At 45.5% G+C, this 16,687-nt stretch overlaps 1 protein-coding gene across 1 annotated transcript; it reads right to left on the reverse strand.

Moving 5' to 3' along the window:
* KLHL22 (kelch like family member 22) lies at window positions 1-14,788 on the reverse strand. Its single transcript, XM_075013105.1, has 7 exons — window positions 14,693-14,788; window positions 10,725-11,004; window positions 8,002-8,167; window positions 5,761-6,479; window positions 3,699-3,891; window positions 1,975-2,208; window positions 1-1,047 (listed from the first exon to the last, which is right to left on the reverse strand). The coding sequence occupies exons 2-7, from the start codon at window positions 10,949-10,951 to the stop codon at window positions 670-672; spliced, it is 1,917 nt and encodes a 638-aa protein (XP_074869206.1). The 5' UTR covers window positions 10,952-11,004; window positions 14,693-14,788; the 3' UTR covers window positions 1-669.
* Window positions 14,789-16,687: the final 1,899 nt, after the last annotated feature.

The raw sequence follows: 16,687 nt of genomic DNA on the forward strand, positions 1-16,687 counted from the left end.
GAAAAAGGAGTTTCCCACAAGGATTTATTATTTCATTTGTGGACAAATGACATTTGTGAGAGTTCATCTGATTAAAGATATGGCCATAGCCAATACAAAGAGTTTTTCTACAAGTCTTCCACCTAGTTGATAAAATCTTCAGAGTAAGTGATTTGGAAGTGGGCTGACATGAGATCACAACCTCTAAGCCTGTTATGAGGATTGCTCCATGGCCAAATCGGAGAAAGATTTTGACCTTATTCCTGTCACTCTTACAGCACTCATGCTTCTGCAGGACACGTAAAGCTGAATGAAAACTGACACAGGAGGCAGACACTAGGTTGTATCTTCCTGGCAATTAGTTTTCTGGTGACAGGACCATTACAGAAGAATGAGGAAATGATTTCACACTGAAAGTTTGAAGCAAAGGGGCTAGCCAAGCTGGGTCTTTCGTGTTGCTTCAGTCCATGCTCTGGGTTGAGAAGAGGCCCTTTCAAAGGACAAAAACTTCTGCATTTTAATTGAATGTGAAAGTACTTTGGTTGCTTTCACACTGCTGCTTTGTGGCAAAAAGAATGCAGAACATTTAAGTTTTCAAATGTTTATATATTGATTCAATGTATGTTATACCAAAAACATTTTAAAAGTTTTTAAAATTTCCTTCCTTCCCTGGAAAAAATCCTCAGACCCTTAATCTTCACTTGAATTGTCAAATTCCTCCCAGTCTGACACACTCATAACTTCAGAGGCAAGGTCTGGGTGATGCTGTAGTCGGTCTGGGTGCCATTCTGGAGTCCGTCTCTCAGTGTCCATTAGAATAGCCCTAGGCAGAGTGAGGACACAGGCAGCCATCCCAGAAATATCATCCTCCAACTGGGGACCCTCCTCCCAGCAGTCTCTCTCAGCTTCATAAATATGGACATAGTCCATCCGGATGCCTCGATTGTGGGATCTGCCCCCCAAGACGTAGATTCTGTTGGCTATGACAGCAATACCTGGCTCTCCATGCCCTGCAGGTAGAGGGCATACATTTGTCCATTGATCAGTACTTGGGCTATAGCAGGCAACCTGGAAGAATGTAAAGAAATAAAGACACAAAGCAACCTACTTCCTTTAAAAAAAACCACTTACAAGTTTCTGCATAGAAGTACAATATTATTACTGCAGGTTGAACCTCATCTGGCACCCCTGGGACCTGTCTGGTGCTGGACAAGAGAATTTGCTGGACAATCAACATTTTCTAACACATTGCCAACACTTCCACTGTTTATTGGGCTTTTAAGCATTTAGGAGTAAATTACAGCTAAACAACAGCACAGAACACTCAGAACCAGGACTAGTGGCTGTAAACAAACTTTGTGTGACCATGGAAAACCTGGCAACACCCATAAGTGCCATCCGGCTAACTAAAATCATGACTGAATTTGTCTAATCCAGAACACTCTTGTCTGGCCAACTCCATAATCAATCTGTATTGCATAGTTGTACAATAGTACGACACAAGGCAGCATTGCGTATAAATCCCAAAGATAAATCCCAACATTGCTAACTTTTTCACATCCGATTAGTTTGAACAGAAATATCTAACAAATGTTTCTCAATTCCATCCCACCACAAATGGGCTCAGTACCTGAATGGAAGCAACTAAACACCTCCACCTTCCTCAAGGCACTGTCTCTGAAACAGTCACACATGGCTAGTACCAAAGTGCTTGACAGATCAAAACATGAAAGTGGGGGGACTGTATATATAAACTGACTTTAATAAAAAAAAATATTGGATGATAATTGACAATTTCATGTGTTATTAAAAAAACAAAACAAGGTTAATGACACTGCTGCAAATTGTCTAGTCTGCCACACGGGAGTGCCACACAATTTAGATTTCCTTTGCTAGGTAACATCCAAGATACTTAGTTGCTGTTGCACTTCCCAGTTGGATGTACACTTCCCCATCACTGGTGGGAGGAAAGAAATAGCCATGACATCATCTTACCTGGTGAACATCTCTCCTATAGCCAGAATCATTGTTGCTACCTCCAATCACATACAGCTTTCCCAGGAGTGTGGCCATCCCATGCCAGGCACGTCTGACTGGACCATCAGCTAAGCTGTCCCAGTGGTCAGCTTCTGGATTGTAACAGTGTAGTTCTTTCAAATAATCCTCACCTCTCCTCCCACATGTAATATACATCTTCCCATCCAGTGCTGCTCCAGCATGTGCATAAACCTGCACCATCACACAAAAAAAAAAAGGCAAGGGGGTGTGAAATTTTGTGTGTTTTATTCAAGCTTCAAGCACAGTAAGCAAGGAGGGAATGTAACTCTTGGCAATACATGACATTAAAGGTGGTGTATTCCTCTGCTTACTTAGATGCCAACATTTGGAAGGATTCTGTGTTATGTTATAATTCCATGTGTAATGATCATGCCTCAAACTGAAATTAAGTAGGATTTTTCTGATTTCTCCACAACTGCAGTGCCTTCATGTTTCTTATTGTTGCTCTTCCATACTAGTGCCTTCCTCCATCATCTTTTTTGAAGCCCTACATGGAAATTAAGTCTTACAACAGAAGTTTTCTCAGTGTTATCAGAAAGGCAGAGCAACCTACTGGGTAGAATTTGAGCAAGTCACAAGACCTAGGCTCTATTCCCAGCACTGATTTGTTATTTGTGACCTCAGGCAAGTCATTTGACCTCTCTAAGCCTCCAATTCCCCTCTGTAAAATGGGAATAATACTTACATGTTTGTAAAGCAACGTTAGGTTTTCCGAAAAGAAACATTATGAAATGATTTTATTTTGGACTACTGCTGCCCATGCTGTATCCATTCTGGGAATAAAGACAGGCCTTCTTTCTCCAAGACTATGAATCAGGAATCAGGAACCTTTCACCAGCATAAAATTAAATTTTAAGAAGCTTTTCTAAAACAATATTAAAGTTAACATTTTAAGGGTGGGGGGGAAGCAAGTAAGAAAACAGGAAGTCAAGCATATAATTTCAAATGGGAAATCATACACACACTGTCTCCGGTTCTCATATACTTAGGGATTTTTTTCCCCTCCCCCTCTCTGCCCATATCAGTTTAGGGCTTCATCATGAGATATATAAAGCTTTTGTAACTGACTAACACTGATGGGACTTGCAGGTGCTCACTACCTGTCAGGCTCACACCCTATGGTATTCAGGAACTATTTTTCTTTAGAGGGAGTCTATTGCACCTGGACAGTTCAATATTATTAGTAAAGTGGCATCACTGGAGCACCACAGAACAATCCCTTCACATGATGAGACAAATGGAAACATAAAACCCCCAAATACAAAACTTCCAACTTCTGTGGAACTGCCACTTCAGAACATACTTCTTCAGTGACTCTCAAAAGAGACAGTGGCTTAACAGGACACCCAAACTAGCCTCTGTCATGCTCATAGGGCATTTATCTTGATCGTGTGTAAGGGCAGAATTAATTTCCCAATAGGGTTGAATTTTTAAGGCCTGCCATTTTGCATCAGAGAGAATATACATGACAAAGATGCAGACCCAAGGGATTTTAAGCATTCTTCTGGTTTTCTGTGCCACTAACAGAGGCTATTGTCACCCACCAGAATTTTTGTAGCTTGAGAGAGATGCTTAAGAAAAAGTAGCAAAAAGCACTGAGGAAAGATGAAGGCAAATGTTAAGGGAGCTTAATCATGTTTGCTGACATGTACATTGCTTACCTCCTTCTTCAGTGGTGCCACGTATTTCCAGGTGTTGGTTTTTGGATCATACCTCTCTACCTCCCTTAGGTCTTCGTGGTAGTCTCGCCCTGCGACAGCATATATATATTCACCCACAACACAGACACAGAGGTCAGCATGCTCTTGCTGCAAGGACTGGATCTGGAACCATTTGTTGTGCCGTGGGTCATACCTTGGAAAGGAATAGGACCAAACTGAGCTTACCAACACAAATCTACCACAGAGTACTGAGACATGGGCATTGCCACTGCTGGAACATGGGGTCAGCACCGCATAAATTTGAATCAGTGCAGTCTCTTTGGCTTAAATTGGCTTTATTATAAGTTGGTCAAAATTTCACTCTAGTGAATTTCACCCTTTTTGTCAAACACAAATCAGCTAGTGTTTTTACTCTTTTGAAGGAGAATACATTAGCAAATTAATTATATTCTACATGTCTACTTGCCAGTCTACCTTCCATCAACTGTTAGTTGGCAGTCATTCCACAATGTAAACATTGGCCAAAAACTATCACAAAGATTGTACCTAGGAACTTGAATGGCCAGGAAGAGCACGAGTATTTGGAGCAGTTAATTTGTTCAGATGTCTGCTGGCAAGAGGGTACTCTGACACTCTGCACCCATATTCCTCTTAGTTGCATGATACAGGTTGAACCTCTCTAATCCAGAGCTCTTGTCCAGCAACATCTGTAATCCGGCATGATTTTAGTTAGCCAAATGACCACTTACGGGCGTGACCAAGTTTCCCAAAGTCCCATAAAGTTTGTTTCCAGCCACCAGTCCTGGCTCTCAGCATTCTGTGCAGTTATCTGTTAATATCTGATATTATCTGTTAGTCTATAAGGTGCCACAAGACTTCTTGTTAGGCACATAGCAGTTCCAGTGGCTCCCGGACTGAATCTTGGGAGTGACAACCCATCACAGGTACCTCAACCTTTTCAACTTTAGCTTTTGCCTTCAAATAGCAATTCCAGATAAAATATGGAAATCTTAATTACAGGAACAGCCACAATGCAATGGCAGGCACTTAAATTTTGCTTATATGTGCACAGAGAACAAACAGGACTAAAGCCAATGGGCAAAAACACAACAATAGTCTGCAGACAAAAGAACGTCTAAGAAAGCAAGCCTGATCTCAGTAGAACTTAAAACCCCCCAAACTGTTACCAGGCTCAACTGTAAATTTTCTAACTTAAATTTTAATATTTTTACATTATTATTTAGATGCGATTCAATCTTAGGAAGTAGAAGGAAGCTCATTAATGGTATCATGCACACCCGTTCAAAATTATCAGCCAAAGTTACAATTTTCTTCGAAGTGCTGTGCCTCTTAAATCACTGGCCTTTTCTATCACATTTACTTTATGTATAGGACAACTCTGAATTTTTGATCATCCTAAGTCACTGCTGCAAGCCATCACACTAACATTTCCCCTCTGTCTAAAAAGGTAGGAAGAGTTCTCTCTTCAGAAGCAGTTCTTAATGAATTTCCATTTCTGAACCATTCAGGCAACACACACAAAACTTCAGACTTACATTCAGTGGCAGGTCTGACCTCATAGTGCTGTACATACATTAATATAATAAGCCTCTCAATAACTAGACAGAGTGGTAAATAACCCCATTTTGCACTTGAGAAAGAAAGAGTGAGAGAAATTAAGAAAAATCAATCCAGGTAACAAAGTATGTTAAAGCCAAAAAGTCAGCACACAGGAGTCTCTGGCTTCCAGTCCATGCTCAGAACTCAAAAATATTTTAACATAACTCAGAGCTGTTGTGTAATGTTGCTACATTTGCTTTCCCCTTTGTGGTTGATTAGCAAATGAAGCATGCACAAAACAGAAAGTTTCCTCTTTTACCATGAGGCTAGTCTTCTGCAGTGGTTGAAGTTTCTTTCAATGATGTCTCACTATAATTCCCAACTTTTCTGACCAGGTATACTGTGAAAGTGACTGCCTGACACAGGGAAGGGTAATTGGCTGATAAATAATAAGTGGGGGTCGAGGGAGGGGAGGAGAAGGGTAGAAGTAGTCTCTTCTTACCTCCAACACCTGGATTCTGCTCGAAAACCTCGTACGTTGTTATCTCCACCAATCAAGTATACAAAGTTGTTGAAAACCGCGATCCCTTGGTTGGACATTCGGGGGGCTAATGCAGCAGTAAAGTGCCTCCACTCTCCTAACAGGGGGTTCAAGTACTTTGCTTGGTCACTCAGGACTGTGGATGGTGTAGAATGCATCCCTCCAAAGCCCACTACACAGTGGAACTCTGACCTCACCTGTGTCTGTGAGCTTTGAAGCATGGGCTGAAGACATTCGTTCTTATGGTACATTAGTGCATCAGCTACAGTCTCTCTTAAAGGACACGGGCTTAATTTGTCATGGAGTCTTTGCAGGACCTGGAATTCCATCAGGGGGAAGCGCACTGTTTCCAGTAACTTAGGAGGCTCCATCAGTGAGACTTGATCTGTCTCCACCTGTTCTAGGGTGTAATGGTACAGAAGGGCTCCTTCATAAACCTCATTCTCACAGTTGACCTCTAACAGGTTGCTGCTGAGGAGAGAGTACACCTTCTCCAGAGGTAACTGGCGGTATACCTCTGTCTTTGAGAAAGCTACAAAGTTCTTGAGAATGTAGGAGTCCAGCTGCTCACTCAAATGATTCAAGTCAAAGAGGTCAGCTATTTTGTACACATCCAGGATGTTCTCCTCATCCACCCAGGACATGAGAAAATCACAACAAAACTTAATGACTTCTGGAATCTACAAGAGATAACGCAGATTTAATCTACATTAAAAATGTCTTGTTTTACACTGGGGACCTCAGAGTTTTAAGTAGTGCCCTACCAAATTCACAGCCCATTTTGGTCAAAGTACATGTAAATTACTGAAATAATTAAATTTATGATTTTTACATCTGTCATGTACATGTTGTAGGTATAGGCTTCCTTGCACCAAAAGGAATTTTGCAGGGGGTCTAAGATTATTGGGGGGGGTGTTGCAGTACAGCTGCCAATAATTCTGCACTGTTATAGTAACACCACATCCATCCATACCCAGTTTATTATATACATCTAGCTACTTACAAAGCCCTGGTCCACCCTTCATCTTACACTGGTATAACTAGGTCAGTGGAGAATATGGCAAATCTGCATGCCTGAGCCATGTACTTTGATCTAACCCTGCTGTACATGATGCTATGTCAACTTGAGATCTGGTGGAACAGCATCTTCACCAAGTGCAGCTGTGCAACTCTAGCAACGGATGTGCAGACAAGCCTGGAATCCACAGTTTAAAACAGAGAGGTGGGGGAGTTGTCAGTTTCAAGCAGCAGGGGGGCGCTGACCCACAGAAAGTCAGTTGGGGCCACATACTAAGAGAAGCAAAATAAATTAAATCAACCAACCAACCAGGCAACTCAGAGATATGGCCTCTGACTAATAAGCAGGAGAAAAAACACAAGACACACTCATTTCACTCATGCAGCTCTGGGCACCAGAGTTCCCCTCGCACTCCAGCCCCGGGAGGAGTCTGGGGATGGGGCTCAGTACTAAGGCTCAGGGCTTCCCCACCAGGGCTAGATTAACTCTCCTTGGGGCCTGGTGCAAATAGATTTTGTGGGGCCCCCACGAGGCTCTGTGGTGGAGCTAAAAAATGAGGGGTTCACTGTGTGGGAGGGGTCTGCCAGGGATGGGGGTCTGGGTGGGAGGGAGAACCCAGGAGCAGGCTGGTGTGGGGTTTCAAGGGGGTGGGTGAGGTTGGGGGGATCTGGGCAAGGCGCAGAGCACAGAAGGGAGCTGGGGATGAGAAACCTACCTAGCGCAGCTCTGGGGTGGGATGCCAGTGACTCGGCGCTGCCCACTGCCACTCCCATTGACTGGGATTCCAAGCCAGTGTGAGCAATGGAGTTGGAGCTCTCAAGCCAGAGCAAGGGACACAGCTCTCCTGGGCACAGAGATACTTCCCTCTCCCTGCCAAGTAGCCCACGGGTTCTGGGTTCAGCCTGCACCTTGCCTTGATTGAGCTTGTGAGGCTCAGGGCTCCCCCACGAGCAGTGAGGAGTTGGGAGCCCCTAATTTTCTGGCCTGGATCAAGGCAAGCAGCAGGCTAGAGATTCCCCGCCCCTGATTTAAAAGCATATAGGAAAAAAGTCCTAATCAAATCCTTGTATATAGGCAGAAAAGCCCTGCCCCTTTACTCCTCCTTTGGTGTGTTTGCTCATCTTCTCAACAACCTCTCCCATTTTTTCCCCAGTGACTTCTTGCACCATTTCCCAATCCCTCACCTGAAGTTGGCAGGCAGCAGTTAGTGTTTCTTGTACATTGTTCAGGCTGAGTTCCACCTCAGAGGTATATATGAAGTTCAGGATTTTACACATAGCATTGTAGGAAACTCCATGAATATGAACCTCTTCCTGTTCCATCTCTCGTAGCCCACCAGCAAACATTCCTCTGTAGAAAGAAAAAGATGCAGATCATGCTGAAGATCTGCCAAAGCTAGGGAATGTTCAACCCATCTTAGCCTTAGTGTTCAGGGATCATCCACAACATACACAAGGACAACTGAACACACAGCTTTCCAAAGCCTCCCTGCCTGGACCCAAATCCAGTACTCCACGAAATACGCTGGGCTACACCAGTTTTGGGACTGGAAAAGCAGAACACAGTTTTTTCAGACTGCAGTGAAGATGCATCAGCCAGCAGGCTCTGCAAACGCAGAAGGCACAGAACAGGTCTACACTAGGAGATAAGTTCAAATTAAGATATGCAACTCCAGCGATGTTAATTGATTCAAACTTTGGCGTGGTCCCCACAGTGGGAGGTTGATGGGAAAAATGCTCCTGTCAGCTTCCTTAAATCCTCACAACTGCAAGGAGTACTGGAGTTGAAGGGAGCATGCTCAACATTCAATTTAGCACATCCCTATTAAGCGCTCTGAATCGAACCACAGGGTGGCAGAGGAAAAAGACTTCCAGAGAGTGTTGATCTGTGGATAAGTATAGATGTGCCTAGTCAAGTTTTGGTTAACCAGCTGTACGTATATGCTCCCCATGCATCCTTGCATTAGTTTAACTTGTACATTGTTTCCCCATTAATCCTGGGGACCTCTGTAAAAAATAAAAACCTCCCTCATTAAAAGAGCTAAAAGTAAATAAAAGAAGTCAAGAAGACATACAGACTCCTGCATCCTACAGTGGGATCACTATCTTTAAAAGACGTTATAGCACATTTCATAAGCCCTTGTTCTTAGGGAAGTTTTAAATACACACTGAAATGTGCTAGTTTAGTGACGGTGCTTTATTGCTACAAAGGTGATTGTGTGCTCTTCCAGAAAGGGCTGGGTTGAGTGACAGGAGTGCACACAGTTCAGAGGTGAACAACCCATTAAATATCTACATTGCAGGTCTGACAGGCTTTGACACATGCTTAAGACCAGTCCCCTCCGACATGTGTCTGTATGTACAACACGTGTATGATGGCACATCAAGGAATACAGACAAACTTGCTTTGCTGCTCTGCCACTACATGGGGAAGATGCATCTCAGAGTTCATGTCAAAACAGTCTATCAATGCTACCCCATAAGTCCTGGGGTCTGTGTGTCCTGGCTTTTCCATTTCTCAAGCTCCTACCCCACTTCCATGTACCATCAGCAACCCCAGCTTCCAGAGATCAGAACTTTGTCAGTGAAGGGACTGCATGACAAGGCCTATGATATGCATACTACTACACTGTACAACATACACACTCATCAGCAAGCTTGACAAGCACAACTTTGAAGGCATGGGTAACTAGATACAGATCGACACACCCTACGTGGCTGGGAGAAGAAATGCCTCACTTCATTCAACTGCATCTGACCCCAAAGCAGTGTTGAGGGGGCCCTGAGCAAGTCCCATGCAATATTTGTTTAGAATGATGATGGCTGTTAGTCAGCATTTAAGTAGATAGAGTCTTCATATGCACCAATTTGCTTGAGATGTGCTCAGAGCTGAAATCTGGGAGTGAGGGTTTTGAATCAGTGTGGCCTCACGCCAAACAAGACTGGCTAAAAAGAATGACTTGTCCCACTTTGGAGCACCACTCACTAGAGGCGACTTTTCAGTATTTTTAGTGACCAAGAGCTTGCTTCAATTCCCCTTAAAATCCATAGAAAGCACTTCCAGTGGCTACATCAGGAGTTAGATCTCCCCCCCAAGCTCTATAGTCCACTAGAGCACATAGGGCAACTACTTTCCACAACATGGTTTGTAACTTGCTATGTATTAGGAAATTACTGTAATAGGTCAAATCTTTTTGGTGCCAACAGAATTTAACAGTTCTGTAAAATGCACTGTCAGACATCTGATAACAGGAACACATATAAAAATAGTCACCACCAGTGGGGCTGACAGCAGCCACAGATGCTGGGGCAAAGTGGGAGCACAGCCCAATTCTGCACCCCCAGAAGAGGCGTGGGCAAGGGCAGAAGGGGCAGGGCCTAGGTCAGTCAGCTATCAGGGCCACCCAGACTGAGGCACTGAGCCCCCTCAGAGCTACATGGAGTGGGGAGCAGCATTGCCATGGTACTGCAGTGCCCCTTTGAAACATTGGGCCTCAGGGCAACTGCCTCCATTGCCCCGCCCTATCGGCAGGTATGGGCAACACTATATTCCTACAAAAACTGAGTTCTGAGTGAAACAGAAGCACCTGGAAGTAAAACTCAGTGTGGAGTAATGAGAGATTAGCTTAAGAGTCATACAGGAGAAAACCCAACAGAGACAAATGATATATTTTAACTGCATTCAACTCATCTTAAAGGGTACTCCACAGTGTGGCTGAATTCCTATTTCTTTTATTCCACTATGGGCAGGCACTAAAGTGTTCTGAGTAAAGCATGCTTCGTCACATTACAACTTGGGGAAGGATGGGGAGTCTCAGGGGAAGAAAGAAGTAAGTCCGTTCACAATTGCTTGGTTTTAATCACCAAGAAAGATGCTGGTTAGAGATTGACAATAACCCTGCACTCACCTGAAGTAGTCACATGATGCAGCTAGAAGTATCCGATGTGCTTCAATGGGCTTTCCTTCCACTACCAGGATTACATCAAAAAGGATGCCACTATGCCGGAGAGCTACCAGGCCATTGAGCAAGGACTGGGAGTGCTCTGCACTGCGGTACGTGTTGCTGGTGCACTGCTGGAGGGAGGGCTCCAGTGGAGACTTGCAGGGCTGAGTTAGCTCCTGATCTTCTGCCATCACAAGCACAAAAGCTCAGCACCTCACAGCCACCAGTTACAGCAAGAGGAGGTCTGCAAAACAAAAATAGCCAATGTTTGCATTTGCTGATTCTGAAACAGCATTTTAACTCACTTCACTGTCAGCAACACACACCAACTTTAAGTGCAATGTTGAGACCTTAAAATGTGGTCCCAGCTAATGGGGTTATTTTGGGTTTACACCAAAAGCAGAGAGTTTGGTGCAAAAATGTTGCTTTCATTTATCAAATTCCCAACAGCACAGTGTTCCTAGATATGCTGTAATAGAAGCTACAAGCTGAGTCTCCATCTTAGTTTACCAGCATACAAAGGGCTTGCTTTGTTGTATTTTTTCTTGTGCTCAGCTAAAGCAATGTAAAAAGGCAATGACATTTCCACAAATGCCCTTTCTTGGCTCAGGGGCCCAACACTTATGGCTAAGACTCAGATTGTCTCATGGATATTTTTCGTAAAAATCACTGCCAGGGCAAAGCAGAGGCAATAATGAAAAATTCAGGGAGGGCTGTGATATTTCTCTGACTTTTACTAAAAATATCAAAATGAAACAGGGAGCATGGACATCTAGTGGCAGACTGGGAGTTCCAGGCCCCATCACTTGGGCTAAGTGCTGCAAGGTTCAGCTCCACTGGCAGCTCCAAGCTGTGGGGTTCCTCCCTGCCATGGAGAGGAGGAGCATTATTTCCTGCCACCAGGAGCTCTGGGGTGTCCATCATGTTGCCTGCCATGCCTGGGAACAGTGGGGACCCCCTCCCTCCCATGGGCAGGGCCACTCCAGCCAGGGCCAAGCAGCCCTGGTCCCCAACATATTGTGGGTGGGGGCACTCCAGGCTGGTCGGAACAACCCCACTTGCACCATGAATGGGGATGCGCCAGTCCAGTGCCAGTCACACAGCAGGCAAGAATGCTCCAGCCCGGCTGGAGCAACCTTGGTCCCTGGAGGGCCCATGCATGTAGCTAAAGCAGCCCGTGGCCCCAGTGTGCCATGGGTGAAGAGGTGCGGGAACTGGACAGGGGAGATTCCAGCCCCTGCTGGTTAACTATAACCAGTAAGCCTCATCCATTTAGGTTGAAGCTTTCTTGTTAAATGTTAATATCCCTATTATGGAGTTACCTTAAAAGTATGAATTTCTTAACAGCAGTTGTTTTACTGAGATGTTTCCCCATCTCTTTCTCTCATGTAGCTCCCCCCACACAGGTTATCAAATTATTAAATGATAGTTTGCACTTTGTACTTTAACACTGCATGGTAGGCCAGACGCTGGGCATTACTGCATAATAAATGTAGTACATACAGAAAAGGGGAAATAATTAAAATGTCGTTTTTAAATACTTACATTGTCCAAAGCTTTTTTAAAGAGGCCTCAGCATATCTTTAAGAGATCAATTCTATCTACTATTTATTGCTTCTTTCACATCATGTTTATTGTGTTTAACAGCATAATTTTCACAGCATCTACTTAGGATGTCCAATGCAAAAAATTCTGACAGACAGCCGCAGCAGCTGAATTCTGTTGAAGTGTTTTATTTTATACCAATTATCTTTTATAAAAGGGTAAAATAATGACACTAAAAGATTAATTGAGAAACAACTGTAAAGATTGTGAGGCTATTCAGATTTAGAAAACAGTAATTACGTTTAATGCAATTGTTTCCAAATTCCAGTCCACTCAATGAATTTTGTGTGTGCACACGCGCATACAAATGTTGCTTGCTCTCCCCCGTGTTTCCAACTGTGAAACTGGAGTAAGAAAGAAATATAGGTTGAACCTCTCTCATCTGGAGCGCTCTCATCCAGCAACATCTGTAATCAGGCATAGTTTTAGTTAGCTAGATGACCACTTAGCGTAGGTGTGGCCAAGTTTCCCGGGTCCCACAAAGTTTATTTACAGCCACCGGTCCTGGCTCTCAGTGTTCTGCGCTGTTATTTATCTGTAATTTACCCCTGAGTGTCTTCTAAGAGCCCAGAAGGCAGTGAAAGTGTTGGTAATCTGGTAGACATTATCAACCTCCTGTGGTCCAGCAATTCTCTCCTCTGACCCCAATCAGGTCCTGAGGGTACCAGATTAGAGAGGTTTAACCTGTATACATAAATACTCTCCCAAAATTCCTTTTAGGTTACTGCTCTATTTGCTCCAAAGATGTCATGTCAATCAGACAGAGGAGACCTGGAAACACTCAAGTTGTGGTCCATCCTCAAACAATTTAAGAGCCCAGGATATAATGGTTTTATGACCATATGTGGATTTCCTGGCATCATTGATACTAATTGCATCTGTTATAGAAAAATTACCTTCTTTCTCCAAGAAATTCCAGGCCCCACTATTACAAGCTCTGTACTAGCTTTTATGCTGTAGAAGAAATGTAGGTTTCCTGTAACAAGTGCCTCTCCCTTCAAGTTACAGCACAGTTCCAGTTTCCTAATATCACTCTTAGTGTCAACCCACAGATTCTTAATTATGGAAAGGGTATTTCAGTTTACACAAGACTGAACTATAGTTTCCCAGAAATCAGTTTAGGTTCCAAAGCAATCAGTTCATGTCCATACTGTCAACTTTCATTTTTACTCTCAAATGATCCCTTCTAGTTGCCAACAATATTGCTCAAGTGGAACTGAGCATGCCACACATGCTGTTATCCGAAATCCAAGGTACACAGTCCAGATAAGACAGCATACCAGAGTTAGCAAACCTGTTCCATGACTGCTTGGGGAAGCCAGGACTTAAGAATAGTATGTGGTCAACAGTCTGGCTAAAGAATCTTCTTTGCATGAAAAACAATGGAATCCTGTCTCTGTTCTACCAACAGGGAGCACTACTGGTAGGACTTTCCCTGCTACCTACCCCAGTTTTGTTTTAATGGCAACTGACGGGCAACACTGATTGCTCATTCACCTTTAAGGTCTGGGCCTTTATCCTGTTCCTAGTTGTAACAGTACCTCTCAAACTGTGGGCCAGCAATACAGAAGACTTTATGTTTCCAGCAGTTAATTAAAAGGGGTTCTCAGAATCATTAAAATAAATAATATAAATGGTGTGAATGGTTATCCATTTGATCCTTGTTTCCAGCGGCAAGACTAGTAGGAACCAGCGTCCTATGGGCTCCCATCACTACCGGAGTCCTGCTCATTCCCTGGGGTTCCAATCCTAGAAGGATAAGCCGAGGAGCGGCACACCCGTAGACTGGGGCTAAGCGGGGATCACCAGGACAGCTGCAGCCCAGCGAGTCAGGGCTCTCTTCCTCCCCACAAAGAGCCAGAAAACCCAGCCAGAGGGCACCGGGAGGCAGTGCCGTACCCAGCAGGGCAGCAGGCGGGCGGCTGGGGGAGCCGTGGGTGAAAGTACCTCAACACGTCTAACAGGTACTGGCCTATTGCAGCCCAGGTCGCTGCGAGCTTTTGCTGCAGCCCTGCCGGCTCTGGCCCGAGCTGCGCACCAGGACGCGCCCGCTGACCCTCCCCCGGGTTACGCTCTGCGCGGCCGCGGCCGCGGCCCCGCCTGTCCACACACCCCCGGCCTTGTCAGTCAGCTACTCGGCCGGCTAGGGGCGCAAAACGGGCAGGACGTTCACCCGGCGCGGGGGAGTCCCTCTCGGGGGGAGGGGCAGGGCGGCAGCTCAGTGGGGGAGCTTGTCAGCGGCGCGCGCCCCCCCGCCGCCCGCCCCCGTGTGGGAAATGTGCTAGCGCGCGGGCGCCCCGCCTGGTCACTGCCCCGCAGCCACCTACCGGCAGCGGCGACCCAGACTGTTCTGCTGCCCCTGCCCCAGCCCCAGCCCCCGTCTCCGTCTCCTTCGGGGTTCATCTTCTCCCAACCATAGAGTCCGGCCAGAGCGCCCCTCCTGCGTGACTGAACGTGACGTCCGCGAACCCCCTCTTAAAGGGGCCGCGCCCAATTTCCGGCGCAGATGGGTTACCGCTCACCCATTTGCAAAGGACGGCGGCACAGAAATCTTCCTGCTAGGACAGCAGCGTGCGAGATGCGCAGCGTGTTTTAACGTCCTCCATGTTAAACATCTGAGCATGCTTGTTGTCCTGCCTCCACAGTTTTCATAGCGTCTCCCCGTGCTCTGGAGGTGACCGGGCCCACCACTTTTTCACAGAGGCAGGATAGGCCTGGCTGCTCCTTTCAGAAACTCCACCATTATCCACTGGTTGCAATCACTGTATTAGAGTGGATTTATTGAGACTGAGGTAGTCTACATTTCTAAGGGCTTTTCACTGGCGGGGCTCACTAGACACTAAATTTACCTTGTGCATATCGCTTAAAATGGGCGTAGTGACAGTCTAGATTTCTATATACAATGCTTCTGCAACTGGGCACAGGCTGAAATTATACACAAACACCACCAGATGAACTACAATCTCAACGGTGCTGAATGCTATGCTGTCCAAAGTCTCAAAAATAACTCGGACATTATAATCAAGCCGGCTGACAAAGGGGGTGCTATAGTCGTCTGGAATAAATCAGACTATGAACAGGAAGCAGCTAGACGATTATCCAACACCAGATTTTACAGAACTCTTTCATCAGATCCCACTTCAAAATTACAAAAGAAACTACACCATCTACTTAAAGAACTCCCTGCCTCTACTTGAAACCAAATTCACTGAACCACGCCATCTGAGTCCTGACTTGGAATATTCTATTTACTGCCTAAATTCCACAAACCTGGAAACCCAGGATGCCCTATCATTTCAGGTGTTGGCACTCTTACTGCCAAACTGTCAAGCTATGTAGACTCCCTCCTCAAACCCTACACCACCAGCACTCATAGCTGTCTCTGAGATACCACTGACTTCCTGTGGAAGTTACAAAATATTGGAAACCGACCTGATGATTCCATCCTTGCCACCAAAGATGCAGAGGCTCTCTATGCCAATATTCCACATGAAGATGGGCTACAAGCTATTAGGAATACCATCCCTCATCCCTGATGTTACCATAGCAAATCTGGTGGCCGACCTATGTAACATTGTTCTCACTCCAATTATTTCCTTGTGTGAAGGCTAGGACTATAAGAGAGTTCAAAGAAGAGCTAGATAAATTCATAGAAGTTAGGTCCATAAAAGGCTATTAGCCAGGGCATGGGTGGGTGTTCCTGGCCTCTGTTTGTCAGAGGCTGGAGATAGATGACAGGAGACAAGTCACTTGATCATTGTCTTCCGTCCACTCTCTCTGGGGCACCTGGCACTGGCCACTGTTGGACAGGATGCTGGAACAGATGGACCTTTGGTCTGACCCAGTAATGGCCATTCTTATGTTCTTATGTGATGATCTTACTGCTTCACTCTGGCTCTTGGGCAAGGAGATGTCTAAGGTAGGGGAGGACTTAATGCTGCCAGTAATCAAGGCCTCCTGTCTGGGCAACCCCCGCATCCCATCTGTGTGAAGCCACGTGGAAGTCAGTGGGGCTCGGCATTCCTGCATCACGCGAGCTCCGACCCCTACAGTGGTCGGGGACTCGGGGCCACTTGTAGGGGCTCTCACTGGCCCTGAGGGATGAAAGAGAAAATGCTGAGACTGTTGAGAACTACGTCTCCCATCATGCATCGCCCTTCCCATAGGCCCCTGGCACCCGCGGGACTACATTTCCCGACATGCATCGGGGGAAGACCCGTTTGTGGGTGGGGGGGGAACGAGGCCAACGGAGACTTCAATTTCCAGCGCAGCCGCGCGCCCCCTGTGACGGAAGTGAATGTCACTTCCGGGTTAGGCCGTGG

The sequence above is a fragment of the Carettochelys insculpta genome, chromosome 18 (assembly GCF_033958435.1).
Source record: "Carettochelys insculpta isolate YL-2023 chromosome 18, ASM3395843v1, whole genome shotgun sequence".
Classification (NCBI taxonomy): domain Eukaryota; kingdom Metazoa; phylum Chordata; order Testudines; family Carettochelyidae; genus Carettochelys; species Carettochelys insculpta.